The sequence below is a fragment of the Anastrepha obliqua genome, chromosome 2 (assembly GCF_027943255.1).
Source record: "Anastrepha obliqua isolate idAnaObli1 chromosome 2, idAnaObli1_1.0, whole genome shotgun sequence".
Taxonomy (NCBI): domain Eukaryota; kingdom Metazoa; phylum Arthropoda; class Insecta; order Diptera; family Tephritidae; genus Anastrepha; species Anastrepha obliqua.
Window position 1 is genome coordinate 42,264,046 of NC_072893.1, and position 20,110 is coordinate 42,284,155.

General features: G+C 36.4%; 1 protein-coding gene across 7 annotated transcripts in view; it reads left to right on the forward strand.

Moving 5' to 3' along the window:
• Positions 1-19,271, forward strand: part of LOC129239670 (high mobility group protein DSP1) — a 95,316-nt gene extending 76,045 nt beyond the window's left edge. For all 7 annotated transcript variants that reach the window (XM_054875355.1, XM_054875358.1, XM_054875359.1 and 4 more), the window contains 3 exons: positions 16,995-17,158; positions 17,260-17,434; positions 18,052-19,271. In XM_054875355.1, coding sequence (XP_054731330.1) covers positions 16,995-17,158; positions 17,260-17,434; positions 18,052-18,216 — 504 coding nt within the window. In that variant the 3' untranslated portion in view covers positions 18,217-19,271. The remainder of the gene's footprint in view (positions 1-16,994; positions 17,159-17,259; positions 17,435-18,051) is intronic.
• Positions 19,272-20,110: the final 839 nt, after the last annotated feature.

The following is a 20,110-nucleotide window of genomic DNA, read 5'->3' on the forward strand; positions in this document are numbered from 1 at the left end:
ACTGATAACCATCAAAAAGGTTAATACAAGTTGGCAAAACCTCTCAACATGCGAACTAAGCAAACAGACATTGCCGAAATGGAACAGCGGTCGATCAAAAAACTTGTTAGGATTTAGCAGAGAAACTCTAAGAAAAATGATAGGGGTATTAACTGGTCATTGTCTGATAGGTAGCCACACTAGAAGGTTAGGACTCCCGTCCATCGATTTCTGTAGAAGCTGTCTAAATACAGAAGAAGAGGAAACGCTCGGACACCTTTTATGTGAGCGTGTAAGCTTAGCGACAAGGAGGCTCCGCACTCTTGACATGGTATTTTTAATTGATGTAGCGGACATAGCGCATCTAAAACTAATGAAGCTTTGCTCTTTTATTAAAGATACCGGATGGGTTGAAAAGGAAGCCATGGGGTATGGATAAGTTTCAGTGGTATCGCAATGGACCTATGAAGGTCTAAGTGTGTCATTGCGACAGTCAGCAGCCCACCTACCTACCTATCTATGCCGAGCTACTTTCATAGAAAATTTGTTGCAAGCACCACAGCTCTCAGACAGTTTCTGTGAGAAGCGTTCTAATAGGCGGCGGCGTTAGTTGGGATTACCGGCGAAGTTAATTGTGATTAAAATTGATTTGTTTATTGGAAAGTTTTGCCATTAAAACATGTTCCACAGGCAACAAATACGATAAACTAAAGAACACTATTTATTAAAAAAAATCTTAAATTGAAATTGCTAAACTGTTCATATCAAAATATAATAGTTAATGTAATTCCGAACGTGCCGGTGCAAACTAGCATTGCATCCTCCAGTCTTTCTCGTTCTTCTCTTAAAAAGTTTCATTATTTTTCATTCATAACAGATATGAACTGTCATTTTTCGACAATGTTGCCATCGAAAATTCCCCGAATCGGCTTAAATTAAGAATTTATTTAAAGTTGTCAGGTCGCATTACTTGCTTTTAATTTCTGGGATAATTCCGAATTAAGTCGTTAATCCCGATAAACTTCACCGTCTGTCTAAGCTGTTACTGACAAGGGTCGAACTCTCAGGAATCATGTCATTTTAATAATGATTCGTTGAAATGAATTGGATTTATGTGCGAGCTCAATACTCAAGACTTGCAAAAACATAAATGTATGTCCTGAGTGAGGAAAACTACGAACTTCGCAGAATTGTGTACGACGGCCGGTTCTAAACTATGCTGCACCTGTCTGGTTGCCTGGAGCTAGTAACACGCAGGGAATAAAGCTCCAGATTTCCAAAACACTGCTATTCGGACAGCGACGGGTTGCCTCCTGATAACCTCTCTTCACAACGAGGCACATATGCTCCTTGTAATGGAGCACAATAAAGTGCTCAGCAAGCCGTTCTTGTTAGGCTTCACCTGCTTGAGCCGCCTCCCAGGCACGTCAGGAGACACCTGCTCAATTACGCCGACGAGATCCAGGACAAATTAAGATACATTTACTGGACCAGACAGTGTTTAGACATCCAATAAACGACATTCATCGGGAGATCGTTACCACCTTCCTAAACTCCCGACCACCGAATGCCCTCTCCCTCTGGACCAAACCTGTCCTGGGCCTACCTTTAGATGAGCTGGGCGAAGACGGTCCGGTACACTACACTGACAGGGCTTATATTACTGCTACAACAACAACGAACTCAGAATTTGTTTGATAATTCATAGTTATTTGTAGGTGTTTATGGTCATTTATGTTCTTTATCTTCACATTTTATTTTTATTGAAGCTGAAACAACTGTAAATGTTGAGCGGCGTGCGTTGCTCTTAACTCCTTAATTCAATTACGAATCCCCTCAGCGTCCATTCTTATTTCCTTATGCCAATCCCAGATACTGGCGCCTGTCGTCATTCAACTCTATTATTTAAGTACTTACGCTTTCATCAATCAAAAAAAAAGTGGTATAAAAAGTCAAACAATGCCTGAAAGCGAAAGCGGCGGCACCCACTTTGCTTTATAAGATGTCCTTGCCAACACTTTTTGACGTTTCGGTGTTGTTGGAGCTCTTTTTTATATTCTTTATTTTTGTTTTGCGTTATTTTTACCCTTCATTATACACTCACTCTATTTTATGCTTTATTTAAATTGTTTGCATTTCTTCGAACGTATGAAAAGTCAGAGAAAAAAGGATACAAAAGGTGTACAAAAAAGAAAGGAGAGAGAATTGTATTTTTTGTTTTTTTTTTTGCCAACAAAAAACGATTAAAGTGCGTTCACCACGCAGACTGTTGATAAGAAGGCAGTATGAAAGGATTTCAAAAAATGCATTTAAGTGGCTGGTGACGGCAATAAAACAAAAAACTTAAAAGAAAGAATGAATTGGTACTTCAGTTGCCTACATAAAATAACAAAAACAAGAACCGTAAGAGGAATGGCTGAATGAATGGCGATGAAAAAAATACTGACAGGACCAAAAGTTAAAAACTTTAAAGAAGCACGACCGCGCGGGAGGGTAGAAAGTGCCGTAAGGGGTAATGATGACGACAACGAGCCGAGGTAGACGTACTTTTGTAAATGTTGACGAGCTACATGCAAGCAAATATTATACATTCGGGTTCAGGGTGAAGCGCGAAAGTGCGGAGGGTATACTCCCATACGCTTGGGAAACATGAATTCATTTAATGACGGAAATGCAATTCTGTAAATCCGACCCCCTCTCTGTTAGAGCATATCTCTACCCACCAACACTCGGAGCTAACTACGTTGTTTACCGTCTGCTATAAGAACCATTCGCCATTTGCCATTCGCCATCCACGTCATGCTGCATTTGCAACTGCTGTCGGTATGCAATAAGAACAACAAGAACAACAATAAAAAGATTTTATGTAGCCTGAAAGAAGAAGATGATGTATGGATGGAGGGTGGGGAGGACACATACGGCTGGTGGTAGCAGTGGGAAACCATAGGTGTTGAGTTCGACTTTAGCTGGCACACTGCTACTGTCCGTCCGTTTACATATTTTTGTGGGAGTGGTACGTACAAGTATTGCAATTAAATGTGTGGTAAGGTTGGAGGTCACATGTCTGAGTAACTGGTTGGAATTTTTGTTTTTTAAGTTACATACATACATGGATATGTACGAATTTGTGTTGATGTGTTGCAATAAATTTCACAGATTTCATGTTGCGGAATATTGAGTTGTTTCTGACCCCAAATTGTAATGCAATTTATAGAGTGTTTACCCACAATTAGCAAAACAAATTTGGTTATATTTTTTATGTTCTAAATTATTTTGTATGCAATCGTCATATTCTCCATTCATCCTCCGTTATTTGTATTGGCTGGCGGTCTACTTAATTACCGGCTAAAGGAGAGAAGTAGCTTTTATCAATGGTAAAGCTTGAAAAGAAGCCAGAGAACATTTCAAAAACAATCTTAAATAAAAGCCGCAAAAGAGTTTGAACATTTTTATATACCGTTATTCAATCTGCACATAATTAAGTCGCTTCATCTATTCACAATATTCGCAATATTTTTCAGGCTACATTTTTGTCGTAACATCATATGGGTTGAAAAGTCCCAGGCCTAACGAATTAACACCTTTTTTTTCGTGCAAAATGATGAATAAACGTAATTTCCATCGAGAACAACGCAATCATTCCCCCGCCGCTCTAACATTTCAAAACCACTTTTGTAGAACGATGTATCTTTTTCGCCTCTAAATAGGTCTCAGTTTCAGCAATAACCTCTTCATTCGAGCGAAATGTCTTACCCGCGAGCAATTTTAGGTCTGCGAACAGCCCCAGCAGTCGCCGAGTACCAAATCTGGCAAATACGGTGGATGTGGAAGCAACTTGAAGTTCAATTCATGTAGTTTTGTCATTGTTTTAATTGACTTGTGGTACGGTGCATTGTCTAGTTTTAAGTCAACAGTGAGCAAACGCGCCATCCACTTTGAACAGAGCTTTATGGTATCATAGTCAAATGCTCATGCAATATGAAGCAAGCCAACACGTTCTTTTAATATCTGTACGATGTCAGCTAACTCACGCAACTTCACTTTTCGATCGTTCAAAACGATTTTGTGCCTTTTTTTATGTTTTCTGGTGTTACCGCGTCTTTTGGACGTCCACTGCGTTGTGCATCATCGGTGTCTTTAAGATCACGCTTGAAGTCATCGTTTTATTGTTGTTTCTGATGGAACGGAGTCCCCATAATACTTTTTTCAAGCCAGTGTTGCCATTACTTCGCTTGAATGGTATTTTTCCCCCATCAAGAAGGAGTGTAAAAGTAAAATACGAAAGTATTTTTGATCCATGTATTTTTGATCCTCTTAGCACAAAAACTCACGATCTATATTAATGACTAGAATATCATGAATTCTTAACAGCTGTCTTTTTAAGGTTAGCACCAACTGGAAAATGGGTGAATGCAATAAAACCAGTGCCATCTATGTGCTATGCCTGGAGCTTTACAGCCCCCCGTATTACAAACTATCCAATATTAGTACAAGGTGGCGCAAAATTGATCATCTAGTTTTGTTTTTGAAAAAAAAAAAAAAATTACTACATAAAAAAATTAAATTATTTTCAGTAATGGAAATCTTTATTTTGACCTTTACGCGCTGTTTGTAACCCATCAAATTCTAGTACAAAGTGGCGCAAATTTTATCATCTAATTTTGTTTTTGAAAAAAAAAAAAAAAAAAAAAAAAAAAAAAATAAATAAATAAAAAAAAATAAAAAATAAAATAAATAAATAAATAAAAAAAAAAAAGAAAATAAATAAATAAATAAAAAATAAATAAAAAAAGAAAATAAATAAAAAAAAATAAAAAAAGAAAATAAATAATTAAATAAATAAAAAAAAAAAATAAAAAAAGAAAATAAATAAAGAAAATAAATAAAAAAATAAAAATAAAAAAATAAAAATAAAAAAATATAAAAAAATAAAAATAAAAAAATATAAAAAAATTAAAAAAAATAAAAAAAAATAAAAAATAAAAAAGAAAAAAAAAAATGTTTACTAAATTAAAAAATCTTTATTTTGACCTTTACGCGCTGTGTCAAATATGATTACCGTAAGACGTTATTTGTACAAATCATAAATCTTCCAGTAGGGTGATTAATTTTGCGCCACCTTGTAGATATTACAATAAAATCTAAGTTTTGAAGTCGCTCAAAAACACTTTGATTTTCTAATTGTTCTTTTTTTGTTTGCGTACGATTTTGAGCATTTTTTGCCACATAAAGACTTCCAAATATATTCTCGGGCTATAAGCAATTGTTTGCCAAGTGAATATTTTGTTTCGCTATAACTCATCAGCTTAATATTTTTAACAATAAGCAAAGAAAAGTGGCCATTTACACCTCGAACACGCATATCGGGTAGGCTTTTGGAGGAGACTAATAATACCAAGTTCCCACGACAGTTGGTTCTGCGTAACCGGAATGACCCGGACTTATATCCGGCCAAAGACTGTCACTTCAGCAGCATTCTCCGAATATGTATGGCGAATGTTTATGCGCTACGACAACAACAACAATTGATAATACTGATTGGGTTCGGATGCGGAAACATTTAACTTGAGATTCGCTAAGTTTTAAGATATTACTTCTTCATTATTTCTTCGACCAATCAACTCCAACTATTAAAAAGATATTCAACTTCTGCGGTATCCTTTTTTTTTTGAGAATTTTGTTGAATTTTGAATTTTGTTTGAGAAATATGCTCATAATTGATATCATTTCTACTAATCCCTAAGGATTGCTTGACCTCAAAATCAGTTACAAAACAAGATCTTGAATTATAAGTATTTTCTCAACATAGAAGTTTTCTGTGATACTACAACTTGATGACCTTTAGCAGCGAGTATGGCCAGTGTATTCCTTGATGGTGCTTAATTTTCCAGGTGTGACTATTGAATAATGCAATTGACGCTGCGAAAAACTCTTATTTTATTTTCTTAACTTCGTTATTTAGTAAAGCTCCTCGTATAACAGATGTGGAAGAGTTAATAATAATAATAATAATTGGCGTTTATACACTTGTGGTTGGCCGAGCTTCTTCGCCTCCTCTTTGTGGTATGCGAGACCTACAATTTTATGGCTCCTCCGAAGGGCAGATGTTTTTTTATGAGGAGTTTTTCATCGCAGAAATGCACTCGGAGGTTTGTCATTGCCTGCCGAGGGGAGACCGCTATTAGAAAAAATATTTTTCTACCATTCCGTGTTTCGTGACCGGGTTTTCCAACCCGAGCACTACCAACCCTTTCGGCCAAGGCAGTGAATTTCCCCGGACAAATTTTCAAGATTTCGTTTAAAAATGCGTACCACATATGTATGAAAACCTGATACCTGATATACAATTGCATTGAATTCAATTTTCGTTAATGAAATGGAAAATTATCATGCACAGAAACATTCATCAATAGCGCTACAATTACCGGCCAAAAAGGAAGTCGTAATCAACGTCATATTATTTACGCGTATTTAGTTGGAATGGAAGTCTGTAGCTGTTTGTTTTCTACGCTGTTCATGCAGTAGTGTGCAATGAATTCGACTCATATACGCACGACCAGGACAAACGCTAAAAACATTATGATTTGAAGGCATGCATTTGAAGTGGCGTCCGCCGTAGCCGAATGGGTTGGTGCGTGACTACCACTCGCAATTCACAGAGAGAACGTCAGTTCGAATCTCGGTGAAACACCAAAATTAAGAAGAATATTTTTCTAATAGCGGTCGCCCCTCGGCAGGCAATGGCAAACCTCCGAGTGTATTTCTGCCCTGAAAAAGTTCCTCATAAAAATATCTGCCGTTCGGAGTCGGCTTAAAACTGTAGGTCCCTCCATTTGTGGAACAACACCAAGACGCACACAAATAGTAGGAGGAGCTCGGCCAAACACCCAAAAAAGGGTGTACGCGCCAATTATATATATAGTATATTTATATATACTTGAAGTGTGTATTCCTTTAATGGAAAATAATGATGTCTTTGTAAAGAATGAGGGTTGATAAAGAGAGTCTTACTAGTCGAGCAGTTTAAGAATTTGTATGTTTAAGTGCACTTTAACTGTTTTATGTTTCTCAAACTGCCTGATAAACGTGCTGGTGCCGAAACTACGGTGAGGCTAGAGTAAATATTGACTATTATGATCTTCATAGCTTTCAAGGCTATTACTGGCGATGTGCAAAATCAGCTGTGTTTTATATATTTACATCGTCTTAAATCATTCCACTTCACTTTGCTTCTCTCCTGAGTAAAAATTTAAAACACTTCAACTAAGTTTTAAATACTGAGCTTAACATGGCTTTGAAAGAGCTAACCTTTATTAATGAGCAAGAAAAATTAACTGTAATGTTAGAAGTTATTTGAAAAATTAAGCGCCCCTAAACTTGCCACCACCGCCGTCATGTAAGGCATACGAAAAACGATTTGACGTTTCGTGTTCAGTTGGTAGTTAATCTCGACAGGGCAAAGATTATTTTTGGAAGATTTTAGAGCTCACAAACGACACAAATTTAATTTACGCTAGGAAATTTCAACTTAAAGCTGTAGAGAAGACTTTGAGCGAGGAAAAACATAAGAAACGTTTGGGAAACCACGACAGTCGGTTCTACGTAACCGGAACGACCCGGATTTATATCCGGCCAAGGACAGTCACTTCAGCAGCATTCCTCGTATATGCACGGGGAATGTTTGTGCTGCTACAACAACAACAACAATCAGAAACGTTGAAACTTTAGCATGACCACCGTATTCCCCAAATCCGAACATTATTGAAAATCTCTGGGGATGGCTGGCCTACTTGGAAGGTTTATGAGAATGGGTAACAATTTGCAGACAAAAATGCTTTAATTGAAATCATTAAAACGGCCTGGTCTGAAATTTCATTAAGGCTATCTGGTCAAGCAGTAAGAAGGCGTTGTTCCTAAGCAACGACAGGTGGGGATTCCCACTATTTAAGACTGGTAGCGGCAGGCAAATCACTTATCCTCTCAGAAAGCAAAATAGATTAGCAAAACCAACGCAAGACTCAGTCTTATCGAGGCCCTATGCTCCCGAGTGGAGTGAACTAGGAAAAAAAATCTGGTGAATTTGTACAAATCCATTCATCAACGTATTTACCAAGTAATTTATAAACAAGGTGACACCACAAAATATTAAGCTTTAAATAATATTGTATATGTGAAGAAAAAAAATTCTAAATTTATTATATTTTCTTATTTAGTTAGTGCCGGAATTCAAGTGAACCAAGAAATCAAGCACAATATTACAACTGCTGAAGTTTTACTGCTGCGAAATACTGCCTAATTATTAGGTGCGCAACTAAATTCTCGCTGTTTTTTATGAAAATACAACTTTATTCTGAAAAAATGGTTACCAGTGAATCATTGCAAGTATTGCCCATCGCTGGCTACTACCTTTTCTCATATTTTTGGTAGATCTCGTATACCCCCGCAGTAAAACTGTTCATTTTTTGAGGCTATCCACGGATCAAGCCATTTTTTGATACCTTCATATGAATGGAACTGCTGGTCAGCTAGACCATGTACCATCGATCGGAACAGGTGATAATCGGGCGGCGCAATATCTGGAGAATATGGCGGGTGGGGTAGGATTTCCCATTTCAGTGTTTCCAGGTAGGTTTTAACGGGTTTGACAACGTGAGGCCGAGCGTTGTCATGCTGTAGAATCACTTTTTCATGCCTCTCTGCGTATTGCGGCCGCTTCTCGCGCAGTGCTCGACTCAATCGCTTCAATTGAAGTCGATACCGATCCCCAGTGATGGTTTCGCTTGGTTTTAACAGTTCATAATAAATAACACCAACTTGGTCCCACCAAATACATAGCATAACCTTCGCAGCGTGAATATTCGGCCAAGGCGACGACGTAGAAGCATGCCCGGGCAGTCCCCATGACTTTCTTTTCTTTGGATTGCTGTAATGAATCCATTTTTCATCACCCGTCACGATGCGATGAATAAAACCCTTCCTTTTTTGTCGCTGGAGCAGTTGTTCACAGGCGAAAAAACGGCATTCAACATCCCTTGGTTTTAACTTATAAGGAACTCAAGTCCCCTGTTTTTGAATCATTCCCAAAGCACGCAATCGCTTGGATATGGATTGGCGGCTAACTTCTAATACTGAAGCAAGCTCTTCTTGCATTTGACACGGATCCTCATTGAGCAATGCCTCCAATTCAACGTCTTCGAAGGTTTTTGGCCTTCCTTCATGCGGACGGTCGTCAATATTAAAATCACCGTCTTTGAAGCGACGGAACCAACCTCGGGACGTTGTTTCACTTAAAGCAGCATCTCCATAAACTTTTTGTAGCTGTCGGTGCGCTTCAGCCGCCATTTTTTCCAAATGAAAGAGGAAAAATCAACGCTTCCCGCAAATGACGATTATTCGTACCGATCGATGTTTCACAGTGGCTGTCAAACTTTTAGCCATTGCTTATTCCTGCCTGCATATGGAGCTTCAGTACTTACTACTTTCGGAATCAATCTTATAACAGTACTACTTTAACTGTGGTGAATTCTTAATTAAAGTTTAAGTCAGCAAATTTAGTTTGGCTGGAAAGCGTACATAAAGTAGTTCGTAAATGTTGTACAACCTACGTTCCCTACACAGATAAATAGGCGTATTGAAAGAACAATCTTATAGAATTAGGGAGCACTTGGAGTTTTACAAAGCAGATGTGACTCAAATAAAATACCAAAAACATTATATCTATGCGGTTGATTATAGATTTTCCACAGCGCGCACAATGGTCGGAGGGAAAGTGGCTGCAAAGAACAAGGTTCGGTTCTCGCTATTTGGGTGGGAATATATGTATATTTGTATGTACATACCTACACACACACATATGAAATCGGAGAGTGCTTGTAACGCCAATCAGTATTCTGAAGCCCATTCCCCACCCATGTAAATTATTTTTTGTGTCACATTGCCAATCGGACTTTCTACATGGTTTTGCATTTGTGTGTGTAGATATATACATAAGTTTGTATATGCTTTAAGGGTGGGCTTAAAAACCCCAGTGGGGAAACCTGAATTAGTGGATATAATTTCTGGTTTAGAACTAGTTTGATTTCGCCAATTGCCAACCACAGCTTCATTTATGTCACGAGCAGTGAAATCTTTCTTCATAATATGAAAATTTCAAAGTCGACACGAGTTCGTTTTTTAGTAATTTTCCAAATTATGCGGTATCCAACGAGAACAAATCTTCTAACATTGAATGTATATTGGCTCGATTAATGGCTAAGGATGCCTCAACAACAGCCGCTTTTAGAGGGTTTTCACGAAATTCATCCTGCAAGGATCGACGGCCACGTTGGAACTCGTTTCACACTGCCTAAGTGTGGTGCTTCAACGCCAAAAGTCAAAGTGAGTTGCTCAATACACTCCTGTCTCCATAATGCACGTCGAAAATCGTAATAAATCATCGCACGGAAATTTTTTACGAGTTATTACCATCTTTTGGAGAAATAGATTTTTCCACTCACTAAAAAAGCACGCCGTAGCCGAATGGGTTGGTGCGTGATTACCATTCGGAATTCACAGAGAGGTCGTTGGTTCGAATCTCGGTGAAAGCAAAATTAATAAAAACATTTTTCTAATAGCGGTCGCCCCTTGGCAGGCAATGGCAAACCTCCGAGTGTATTTCTGCCATGAAAAAGCTCCTCATAAAAATATCTGCCGTTCGGAGTCGGCTTGAAACTGTAGGTCCCTCCATTTGTGGAACAACATCAATACGCACACCACAAATAGGAGGAGGAGCTCGGCCAAACACCTAACAGAAGTGTACGCGCCAATTATTATTTTTTTTTTTAAAGCACAAATAAAGCTCGATAAGTGAAAATGTTTTATGTAAATTTAAGCTAAAAAATAACAAACTTTTCGAATTATACCTTATCACACGTAGTATTGCAAAGGCACAAAATAGGAAAGGCAACCCTCGTATGGAGGAAATGCGCAATTCCGTCAGCAAAAAGTAATTAAGGGGATTTTAAGCCACTTCAAGCTTCCAATTTTTATACTAAAATTTAATGGCCTATAAAAGTGCGTACCCAAATTGTATTTTAAAAATTCTCAACAAAAAGCTAAAAAAATTGTTAAGCTCGAAATTTTGATTTAAATTTTTTGTTAGACTAAAATAAAAAGCATTATCATCAACAAAAAAAGGAAAACCGATAAAAGACGGCTCAAAACGTCAATGCAATTCGTTGAATTTCACACTGGCCTTGAATCTATTGACAAAAGGTAGCAAAATGCAGAAAACCAGATCCCGCCGACGTATACTCGCATATCGCTAGTTCCCAGCTATCGAAGACAGAATGCAGCGGGTGAGAATTGATACTTTTTGGCGGGAAATTCGGAACAGGGGGGAAAATGCGTGGTGGTTATAAAATCATTAGAAGCGCACCACCAACTTGATGGAAGAATGGAAGAAGAATTTTCCTGCAGGGAATCCATTATCACCAGATATCGCTGTCGTCATCGTAATGTGCCTTGCACAAAAATCAATGGCAGTAGCTTTTACATCCATTCCACCACATTTTATATTTCTCTTAGTTTTGCGCTTCTCTCTTTTTACTGACTAACTGCGCTCAAATAATTTTTAAAATGCTGCGCAGTGGCGTGCTCTAACCAACCACACCACCACTACCACTCCCATCAACAACCTGCCTGCCATCGGTAGGGAGTTTTCAAGTCCAACACTTCTTCAACGTCCAAGGAGTTACCAAGTTTTGTCCTTGTCCCCGCATATGTATAACCCGACTTGCTGCTTTAAAGTACATGGCGGAGGAATTGCGTCGTTTCTAGATGGCACGACGTCCGTTGACTCAATTCTCAATGCTGCATACCTTTTAACCCTTACAGTTCCTTTCTTTATATGCGAGTTCAATCCGTTTTTTACAAAATAATACACTTTTACGTTGAGTCGCCGTTTGGGTTCGAAATTTTTATTATTCGACGTTACATCGTTCGGCTTAAGGGGGGACTCTACTGTAAAACTTAAAAAAAATCGATTTTTTACTTTTTGTTGAAACATACTCAGAAACAACTCCAGAATGTTCCATGAAAATCTTAAAAAGAAATCTTGAATAGTTTTCAAGTTATAAAAGTTTTAGCAAAGCAGGTATAAACTGAGCGCTCGAGAGGTTTACGGTCATATGCGTGTTTTTCTCGAAACCACGTTTTCAAAATTGTCCACATCACAGCTCCGTGAAAAATTAACATATCAAGCTCAAACTTTGATAGTATATTTTTAACAATATTTACTAGTTTTTAAAGCTATGGTGGGGAAAAATTTATTATTTATAACCCCTTTTTTAATAACAAAATGACAACAAAAAAAAGTCGATTTTTTAAAAAACTTCAAAAATTTTACAAAAAAATTTTTTTTTTGCAAGTAATAGGCTTAACAACTAAAAATAATGATATATAATAAAAAAAATTTGGGTTTTTTGATTTCAGATTTTTTTTAAATGCGCGACAGTGTGGGCAGATTTCAAAAGGCGTTTCGGGGGAGCGGCTGTACAGCTGCCATTTTGAAATGAAAATAAATTTAAAAATTTTTTTTGTACACTCAAGACCTGTGTTTATGTAACCCTAAACTTTTTTTTACTAATTAAATTAATACAAGTATGAAAACAAAATCCATGAAAATTTGATTTTTACAGTAGAATCCCCCCTTAAAAAGAGACCAGATCCGCCATATACAGTTCAAATATACAAGGAGAAGGACGGCCACCCCACCCAAGTGGGTTTATGCGGCATGGCACCTCGCCGATTAATCCAAGGAAAACATTACTAATCACAAGAGGTTCGACTTATAATCCTGCTCAAGGGTAAACTATTAATGCTCACGGGCATTCTCACAGGTCACTGTAGCTTGCGATTGCACCGATTCCTGTCGTTTCTGCGAACCAGTCCCCAGGCATTCTAGCACACCTATAGCGCGAAGAAGATTTAGTCGTCTCGGCCGGAAGAAGGGCACATACGCTCAGCCCAACCCAGCTCTATCTTAGGTTTATTAAGGAAACTGGGTTTCGATAAGGTACTGTGTACTGAGTAGAAGGCACAAAAGATTATGGTCCCCTCATTTTAGTTCATGTTGTTGGTATTCTTGTAGCAGCTTAGCTTACACAGATCTCTGCTTAGTGCGGTGAAACTTTCAGTTGTCGTCGTCAATGTCATCTAACGATAGATCTAGGAAATTGGCTGTTTCGAGAGGTTGCGAAAGAGAGAGAGAGAGAGAGAGATGTAAGATTTGTAAGTTTGAATTCCCATGGCAGCCGGTTCTACGTGTTCAGGAATGGCTCGGATTTTTAACAATCAAAAATTGTCGTCCTAGTAGTAGTAAATTCATTCTGTTTGTTTAGTGGGTGACTTTAAAAAATGGCTATAATCCATTTAATTTGATTCGAGAACGTAGACCTGACTGTTCAAGGACAACATTTTTACTTTTACAATTAAATCCAATGAGTTATCAAAATTTTAAGAGGAACAGTAACGAGCGAAATATGCGCATTGTGTGCTTTTGAAAGCCAATTTAGCAAAAACAAAAAAGTATTGATTGATGCATTTGAAGGTTAATTTTGTGAAAACATCGTATACCAAAGGATATGCATGCATACACACATATGTATATGTAAATATGTTTGTTTGTGTGCTAACTTTTATTTCACTTCGACACTTTCCTTCACAGTTCGCTCAACTTCAAAACGTCTAAGGTAGAAAGTGGGTGGATTGGTTGGTTGTTGGGTAGATTGCTTAAGTGCTTACATTTGTACATACATACATACATAAAACATACATACTTACATACATACATAAAACATACATACATACATACATAAAACATACATACATACATACATAAAACATACATACATACATAAAACATACATACATACATAAAACATACATACATACATACATACATACATACATACATACATACATACATACATACATACAAACATACATACACGCGCTTACACATTTTCAGGGGTCGCCGTTGAGTAGTGTCAGCTGGGACTTGCCTGCGTGGTAGTAGTGAAAATTAAGGGTTGGGTTTTGGCTGGGTCTGTCTGTTGGTTCGTTTGTGCGTTCGTTATTTATTTTATTGGCGTCGGGACGAAAGAGGGCATTTAATGGCAAATAGTGTAATACGAAACCTCTGGTTTTTAGCTTTAAAATAAGCAAACTCAGTTTTGCAGCAAATTTTCAAATTAAAGCGTAACTTTTTAATTGAATGTAGTAATTTTAATAAATCAATTTTTCTACAGCAAAAATTTGTATGGATGAGACTTCCATGAAATGAAAAATAACACATTTTAAACAATAATTCTCACGAAATAAAATTATGGGTATAAGAGAGTATTATGAACTGAATTTATTGCATTTCTCTGGGTATGTATGTTTTATACAAATATACATACATACATACATACATATGTAATTTAAATTTAAAAAAAGTCTACTGCAAATAGCTAGAAGCAGCTGTAAAGCAGTCACCTCCCTGCTGCATAGGACTCCGCACAATTTATTTTAACAACCTACGCCGCCGCCTGACCATTAGTATTACCTTCCCTATGCCACATGGCCAAGTAGCACAAAAGGAAGAGAACAAAAAGGGGGCAATTTATTCATTTTACTGCGGAAAACATTTTCTCTTCAAAAGGCTGCGGGAGAACGGACGTTACGGAAGACGTGCGCTGATTGCTAAAGCTATAAGATTTAAGTTTGCCAACCGACCTTTCGATGATGGCGCAGACGATAAGAGAAAAGGATACGATAGTAAAAAGTTGGAATGATGGTGTAGGTACCCATGGAGTTTGCCAAGCAAATTAAAACTTGAGTGATGGAATACTGTTGGTTGAATACATAGTAGTTGTTGGCTAGTAAAAGGGAATATCGAGGGGAAAAGTGTGTGCCATGAAGCAAAACTTAATGCGAAACGCCACTAATAACAACTTTTACAGCAACTATAAATACTTTTAATAGAAAAGGCGTTGCTTCAAAATCTAAAATTTACGTTTGATAAATGAATAGCGCAAATTAATTGCGTGCACACAAAATTTTAACAGGTTTAAACTATACTTTTATTCCCAATTCGTTGATTATGAGAATCCTGTTTTTTTTTTGTTTTGCACTTTAAGAAAAGTCAGGTGAAATTCATATTTTTGTTTGGCAATAATGATGGTTCGATGGTTTGCTGCATACTCAGACCCAGAAAAGCCGGGTTTACCATTAAACTCCTTGCAGAACCTGTGGAGGCATTTCAGAGCAGGCGACTATTGAGCCTGGTTTGGCATCCAGACAACTAAGGTCACTGGATGGTTCTGTCTTCGACAGCCTGTGACAGTGTGCCAACTTAAATCCCATCAATTTTCTCCATTACATCAACAGCTCTGGTTGGCTGTAGATATCAGTCTGTTGGAGGTCGGTCTCATAATGGTATCAACACGTCGCTTTAGTGTTAATTGGGGAGTGCCAGTCTGGTATTTCAACCTATATAAATTAAAACATTTGTTAAACAAATTTAGTAGGGGAAAAGGGGCGTTATATTTATTCATGTCCATCATATCACTTTTCGGCAACGGATTTTGAGATTGGGTCAAATCAGAAGAGCGGTGAAGTTGTCTAGTGATGATCTTTCTGATGCTACTCGAAGTTTTGCACTGCTCGTATGAGTCCGAGACGGAACATCCCTCGGTTGTTGCTTCTACGCAAGCAAAGTGAAACTTTTTTTTTTAGCTAAAAGGTGTGATTTTATTTAAATGAATTTTGATTAAAATCATATACTGATGTGTGCCGTGTGTTTCACCTGGAAAAATAATGGCCCATCTTAAGGAACGAATTTTGAAACTGCATAAACTTATAGGTTAGGTTGTCAACGGTTTTGTGAAACGTACCGAAAGTTGCACAAATTTTTAAAATAGAGGTCAGTCACATGCATTGACAACTTGGTAATGGTTAAGTTAAAAATATAAATAATTAAGTACCTTTCATAAAATAACATAAAATTATTCTGTAGTTTACATTGACCTATTTTTTAATTTGTTTACTACCTTCTCAGAAAAGGGGTAAACTTATGCCCCTTGTTTTCTTACTTCAAAATTGCCTCAATGGATTAAGTAGCATCCGAAATCAGTTGTCAAATTTTAAACAACCTTTTATTATATTTGCTCAGTAACCAACTTTCGTACCCTCATGACAAATCGGCAAGGCACTGGGCTCCCTTAGTAATGCTAACTCTAGAAAAATTTACTTAAAGTGGAGGAAGAGGAAAATTTATAGAAAAATATTTGGATTTCGAAATGCTGAGCTTATGAGCAACAGCTCGCTCAGGTATATCCATGGCCAGTATGACGTGGGATAATAATTAATTAAGGGGGATCGGAGGTTTGCACTTCGACCGAAAAAACCAAATTAATCACACTTTAAAATTATATACAAAGTTTGGAAGAATTCAACGCATTTTCAACTAGTTGGAACTTTTACTTTGAAAAATTTCGAGTATGCAGTTTTGTAGACCACTAAATTTTGGTAGCCTTTAGCCTTGAGCCATGTTACTGCGCCCCCGACGATTTTCCACAAATAATAATAAAAATAATAAAATCGGTTGAATTTTTCTAAATTTTGTGTAAAGTTTGAGAGATCGATTTACATGTATGGTTTTGGACAAGGCGAATTTATTAAAGGTTGTATCGGTAAATCAGCTGATATGTTTTTTTTTCGCCGTGTCAATGTGGCTGTCAGCCCAGAATGAAACAAGGCGAATTCGTTCTTTGCTTTCTACTTTGCCAATATTTTGCTATGGCAATCAAACGTACAAAACATTGTTGTTGGTCTAGTGCCACCTCCTTTAATGAATGTGTCTTGGTTTTGGTCACAGATTGCAGTGACGCATGCCACTGTATATGAAAAGTCTTAAATTTAATATTTCATAAAATTACCAGTCCAAAAATATTTCCATATTTATAATTTTTTTTGTTTGTTGTTTTTTGTAGACAATGGTGGACAAGGAGAAGAAGCGCTTCCACGAGATGGCCGAAAAAGATAAGGCGCGATATGAAATGGAAATGCAAAATTATGTGCCACCCAAAGGCACCGTGGTCGGACGTGGCAAGAAGAGGAAAATGATTAAGGACCCGAATGCGCCGAAAAGATCATTGTGAGTTCGTAGCTAACAATGCATTCATTAAACTTTGCAATTAGTCAAACTTTCGCTATGGAATATAAAATCTAATGGAATGCTCTCTTTTCATATTTTAGATCTGCATTCTTCTGGTTTTGCAATGATGAACGCAACAAAGTTAAAGCTGCGAATCCTGAATATGGTGTAGGTGATATTGCCAAGGAGCTTGGCCGCAAATGGTCCGATGTGGATCCAGAGGTTAAACAAAAGTACGAACTAATGGCTGAGAAGGATAAGGCGCGCTATGAACGGGTAAGTAAAAATTCTTGGATATTATGTGGTCACAAGCAGTCACCGTCGAAGTCTCTTAGGAATTCAGTTATAACAAAGAATTGAGTTATATAAATGTACATATGTACATATGTTTGTGGCCGCCGTAGCCGAATGGGTTGGTGCGTCACTACCATTCGGAAGTGCGTGCACAGGTTCGAAACGCCGTGCACGAAACACCGCTTGATAAAAACGATTTTTTTAATTGGCGGTGACTCCTCGGAAGGCAATGACGGTAAACCTCCGAGTGTATTTCTGCCATGAAAATGCTCCGCATAAAAAATTCAGCTGCCGTTCGGTGGCGGCAGAAAACTGTAGGTGGTCCCTCCATTTGTGGAAGACATCGAAGCGCATGCCACAAATAAAATGAGAATTTCGGCCAAGCACTTAAAAAGTGTGTAAGCGCGAAATATTACAACTTTTTTTTCTTAATTAAAGTTATTTTTGTGGTCTATCATCGTATAATATGCAGATGTATCTATGCACGATTTTCGACTTATGCGTTTATTGCATGGGACCACAGAATTGAAAGCTTACATAAAAGTCGTTAGTATGTGAAAACAAATTCTTAATAAATATTTTGCATTACTTTATTGCAGGAAATGACCGAGTACAAAACCAGCGGGAAAATACCGATGTCCGCGCCCTCAATGCAAGCACAAGCGGCTGCAGCGCAGAAAGCCGCGTTACTCGCCGCCAGTTCGCAGCAGCATGAGGAGCATGGCGATGATGATGGCGATGGCGATGATGATGAAAATCAATAGATTTAAGCAAACAAAAAATTGAAAAAAGAAAAGGAGCATAAGATAAAAACAAAAAAGAAACAAAAAAAAAAAAAAATGAAAGAATTAACAATTTTCCACACAAGAAATGGAACTTATATAACGTAATTTTTAAGTGAGAAAAACAAGAAAAATATTCAAGGAGATAAGAAGCAACCAGAAAGAAACAAATCATAAATACAATGAACCGACGAAAATTAAAAGCAAAATATGAAATTTAACAGGGAGAATGTACATGCAAAACTCGACTTAATAAAAAACGCGCAGTATATGTATATGAATGCTATGTATGCTATGCTGCAAATACAAACTCAAAGCTAAAAAGTAGATGTAGCTCCAACCAACAACTATCAAGGAAATCAATATATACGATGCAGTACTACAAACAACAATACTTAAAAACAAACAACACAGCTTTTAAAACCTATGCGTGCGTATATTTATATGCATGTTATTAAATTTTCATAAAATCAACAAACAACCGAACCGAGTTTGCTTAAATAAAACTTAAAATTTACTCCACGAACTAACCTTCCATGTGATGCTCATTCTAAGTGGCGACATGCACACACACACACACACTCGCAGTTACCATAGCAGCAAAAAGGAAAATAGAAAAAGAGTAAAATTATAATTTCTGCAGCAGAGTAGAGTAATAATAAAGGCATCTTTGAATAATAACGGCAAACAACTCAGATACGATTATTTTATATTATTTTGTTTCACGTATTTTTATTTTTATTATACCATTAGCAATAAACGTTACGATTAAAGAGAGACACTCATAGTTTAGGGGCAAATAAGAAGCGAAGAGAAAATATGATGAGGCCAATTTTTCATTCCTTTTCTTCTGGAGCGATACAAGTTAGTGCACGTCTGACTCAAAACATGAACGCATTAGAAATTATTATTATTTTTTGATTCGCTGATAGAGTTGCGATTATTGGCAGATTATTTTATTTTTCAACAATTAGCAGTTAATATATTTACACAGACAAAACAATCAATAAAAGAAATAAAGAAATTGTAATATTAAATTTTTCGTATATTTTGTAAAAAATATATTTAATTTCCATTTTTACCATTCGAAAATCACAAAAAAAGGAGAAAATAAATGTTAAGACAAAGAAGCAAGGACAAAGTGAAAAAAAAACGAAAACAATATTTTCAAATCTTTTTACAAACATTGCAGTTGAACTTCAGCATGAAAACTATGTATGTACGTGAATCTCGAATAAGAATATTTTGAGGCAATTATTACATACCTTGTATTAACTGCTAGCCACAATGTGCATGAAGAACAGTAACATAATTGTATACCACATTCATAAGCAGCAAAAATACAATACAATAACAAGAATACAAATATGCAAACAATATAAATTTATATGATGTACGATAAGATTTAGAATATACGTATGGTGAAAAACCCCCCAAAAAAAAGTTGAAATTTTTTTCATGATTTAAATCTTGGCAATCGGTTGGACTTAAGCAGAATTTCTGCTGGAACTCTGTAATGACGCTTTTTTATTTTTGTTTTTTTGGTTACAAAAAATTTTTGTTATAGGTTTTTTTTATTTAAAAAATTATTTTAAAAATAAAAAGATATTTTTATTTAAGTAATTTATTAAAAAAATTATTTAAATAATTTATTAAAATTTTTTTTAATTTAAATAATTTATTTAAATTCTAAATTTTTTAAATAACTTATTTAAATTATTATTTTTTTAATAATTTATTTAAATTGTATATTTTTTAAATAATTTATTTAAATTCTAAATTTTTTAAATAATTTATTTAAATTGTATATTTTTAAGTAATTTATTTAAATTTTATATTTTTTAAATAATTTATTTAAATTGTATATTTTTTAAAT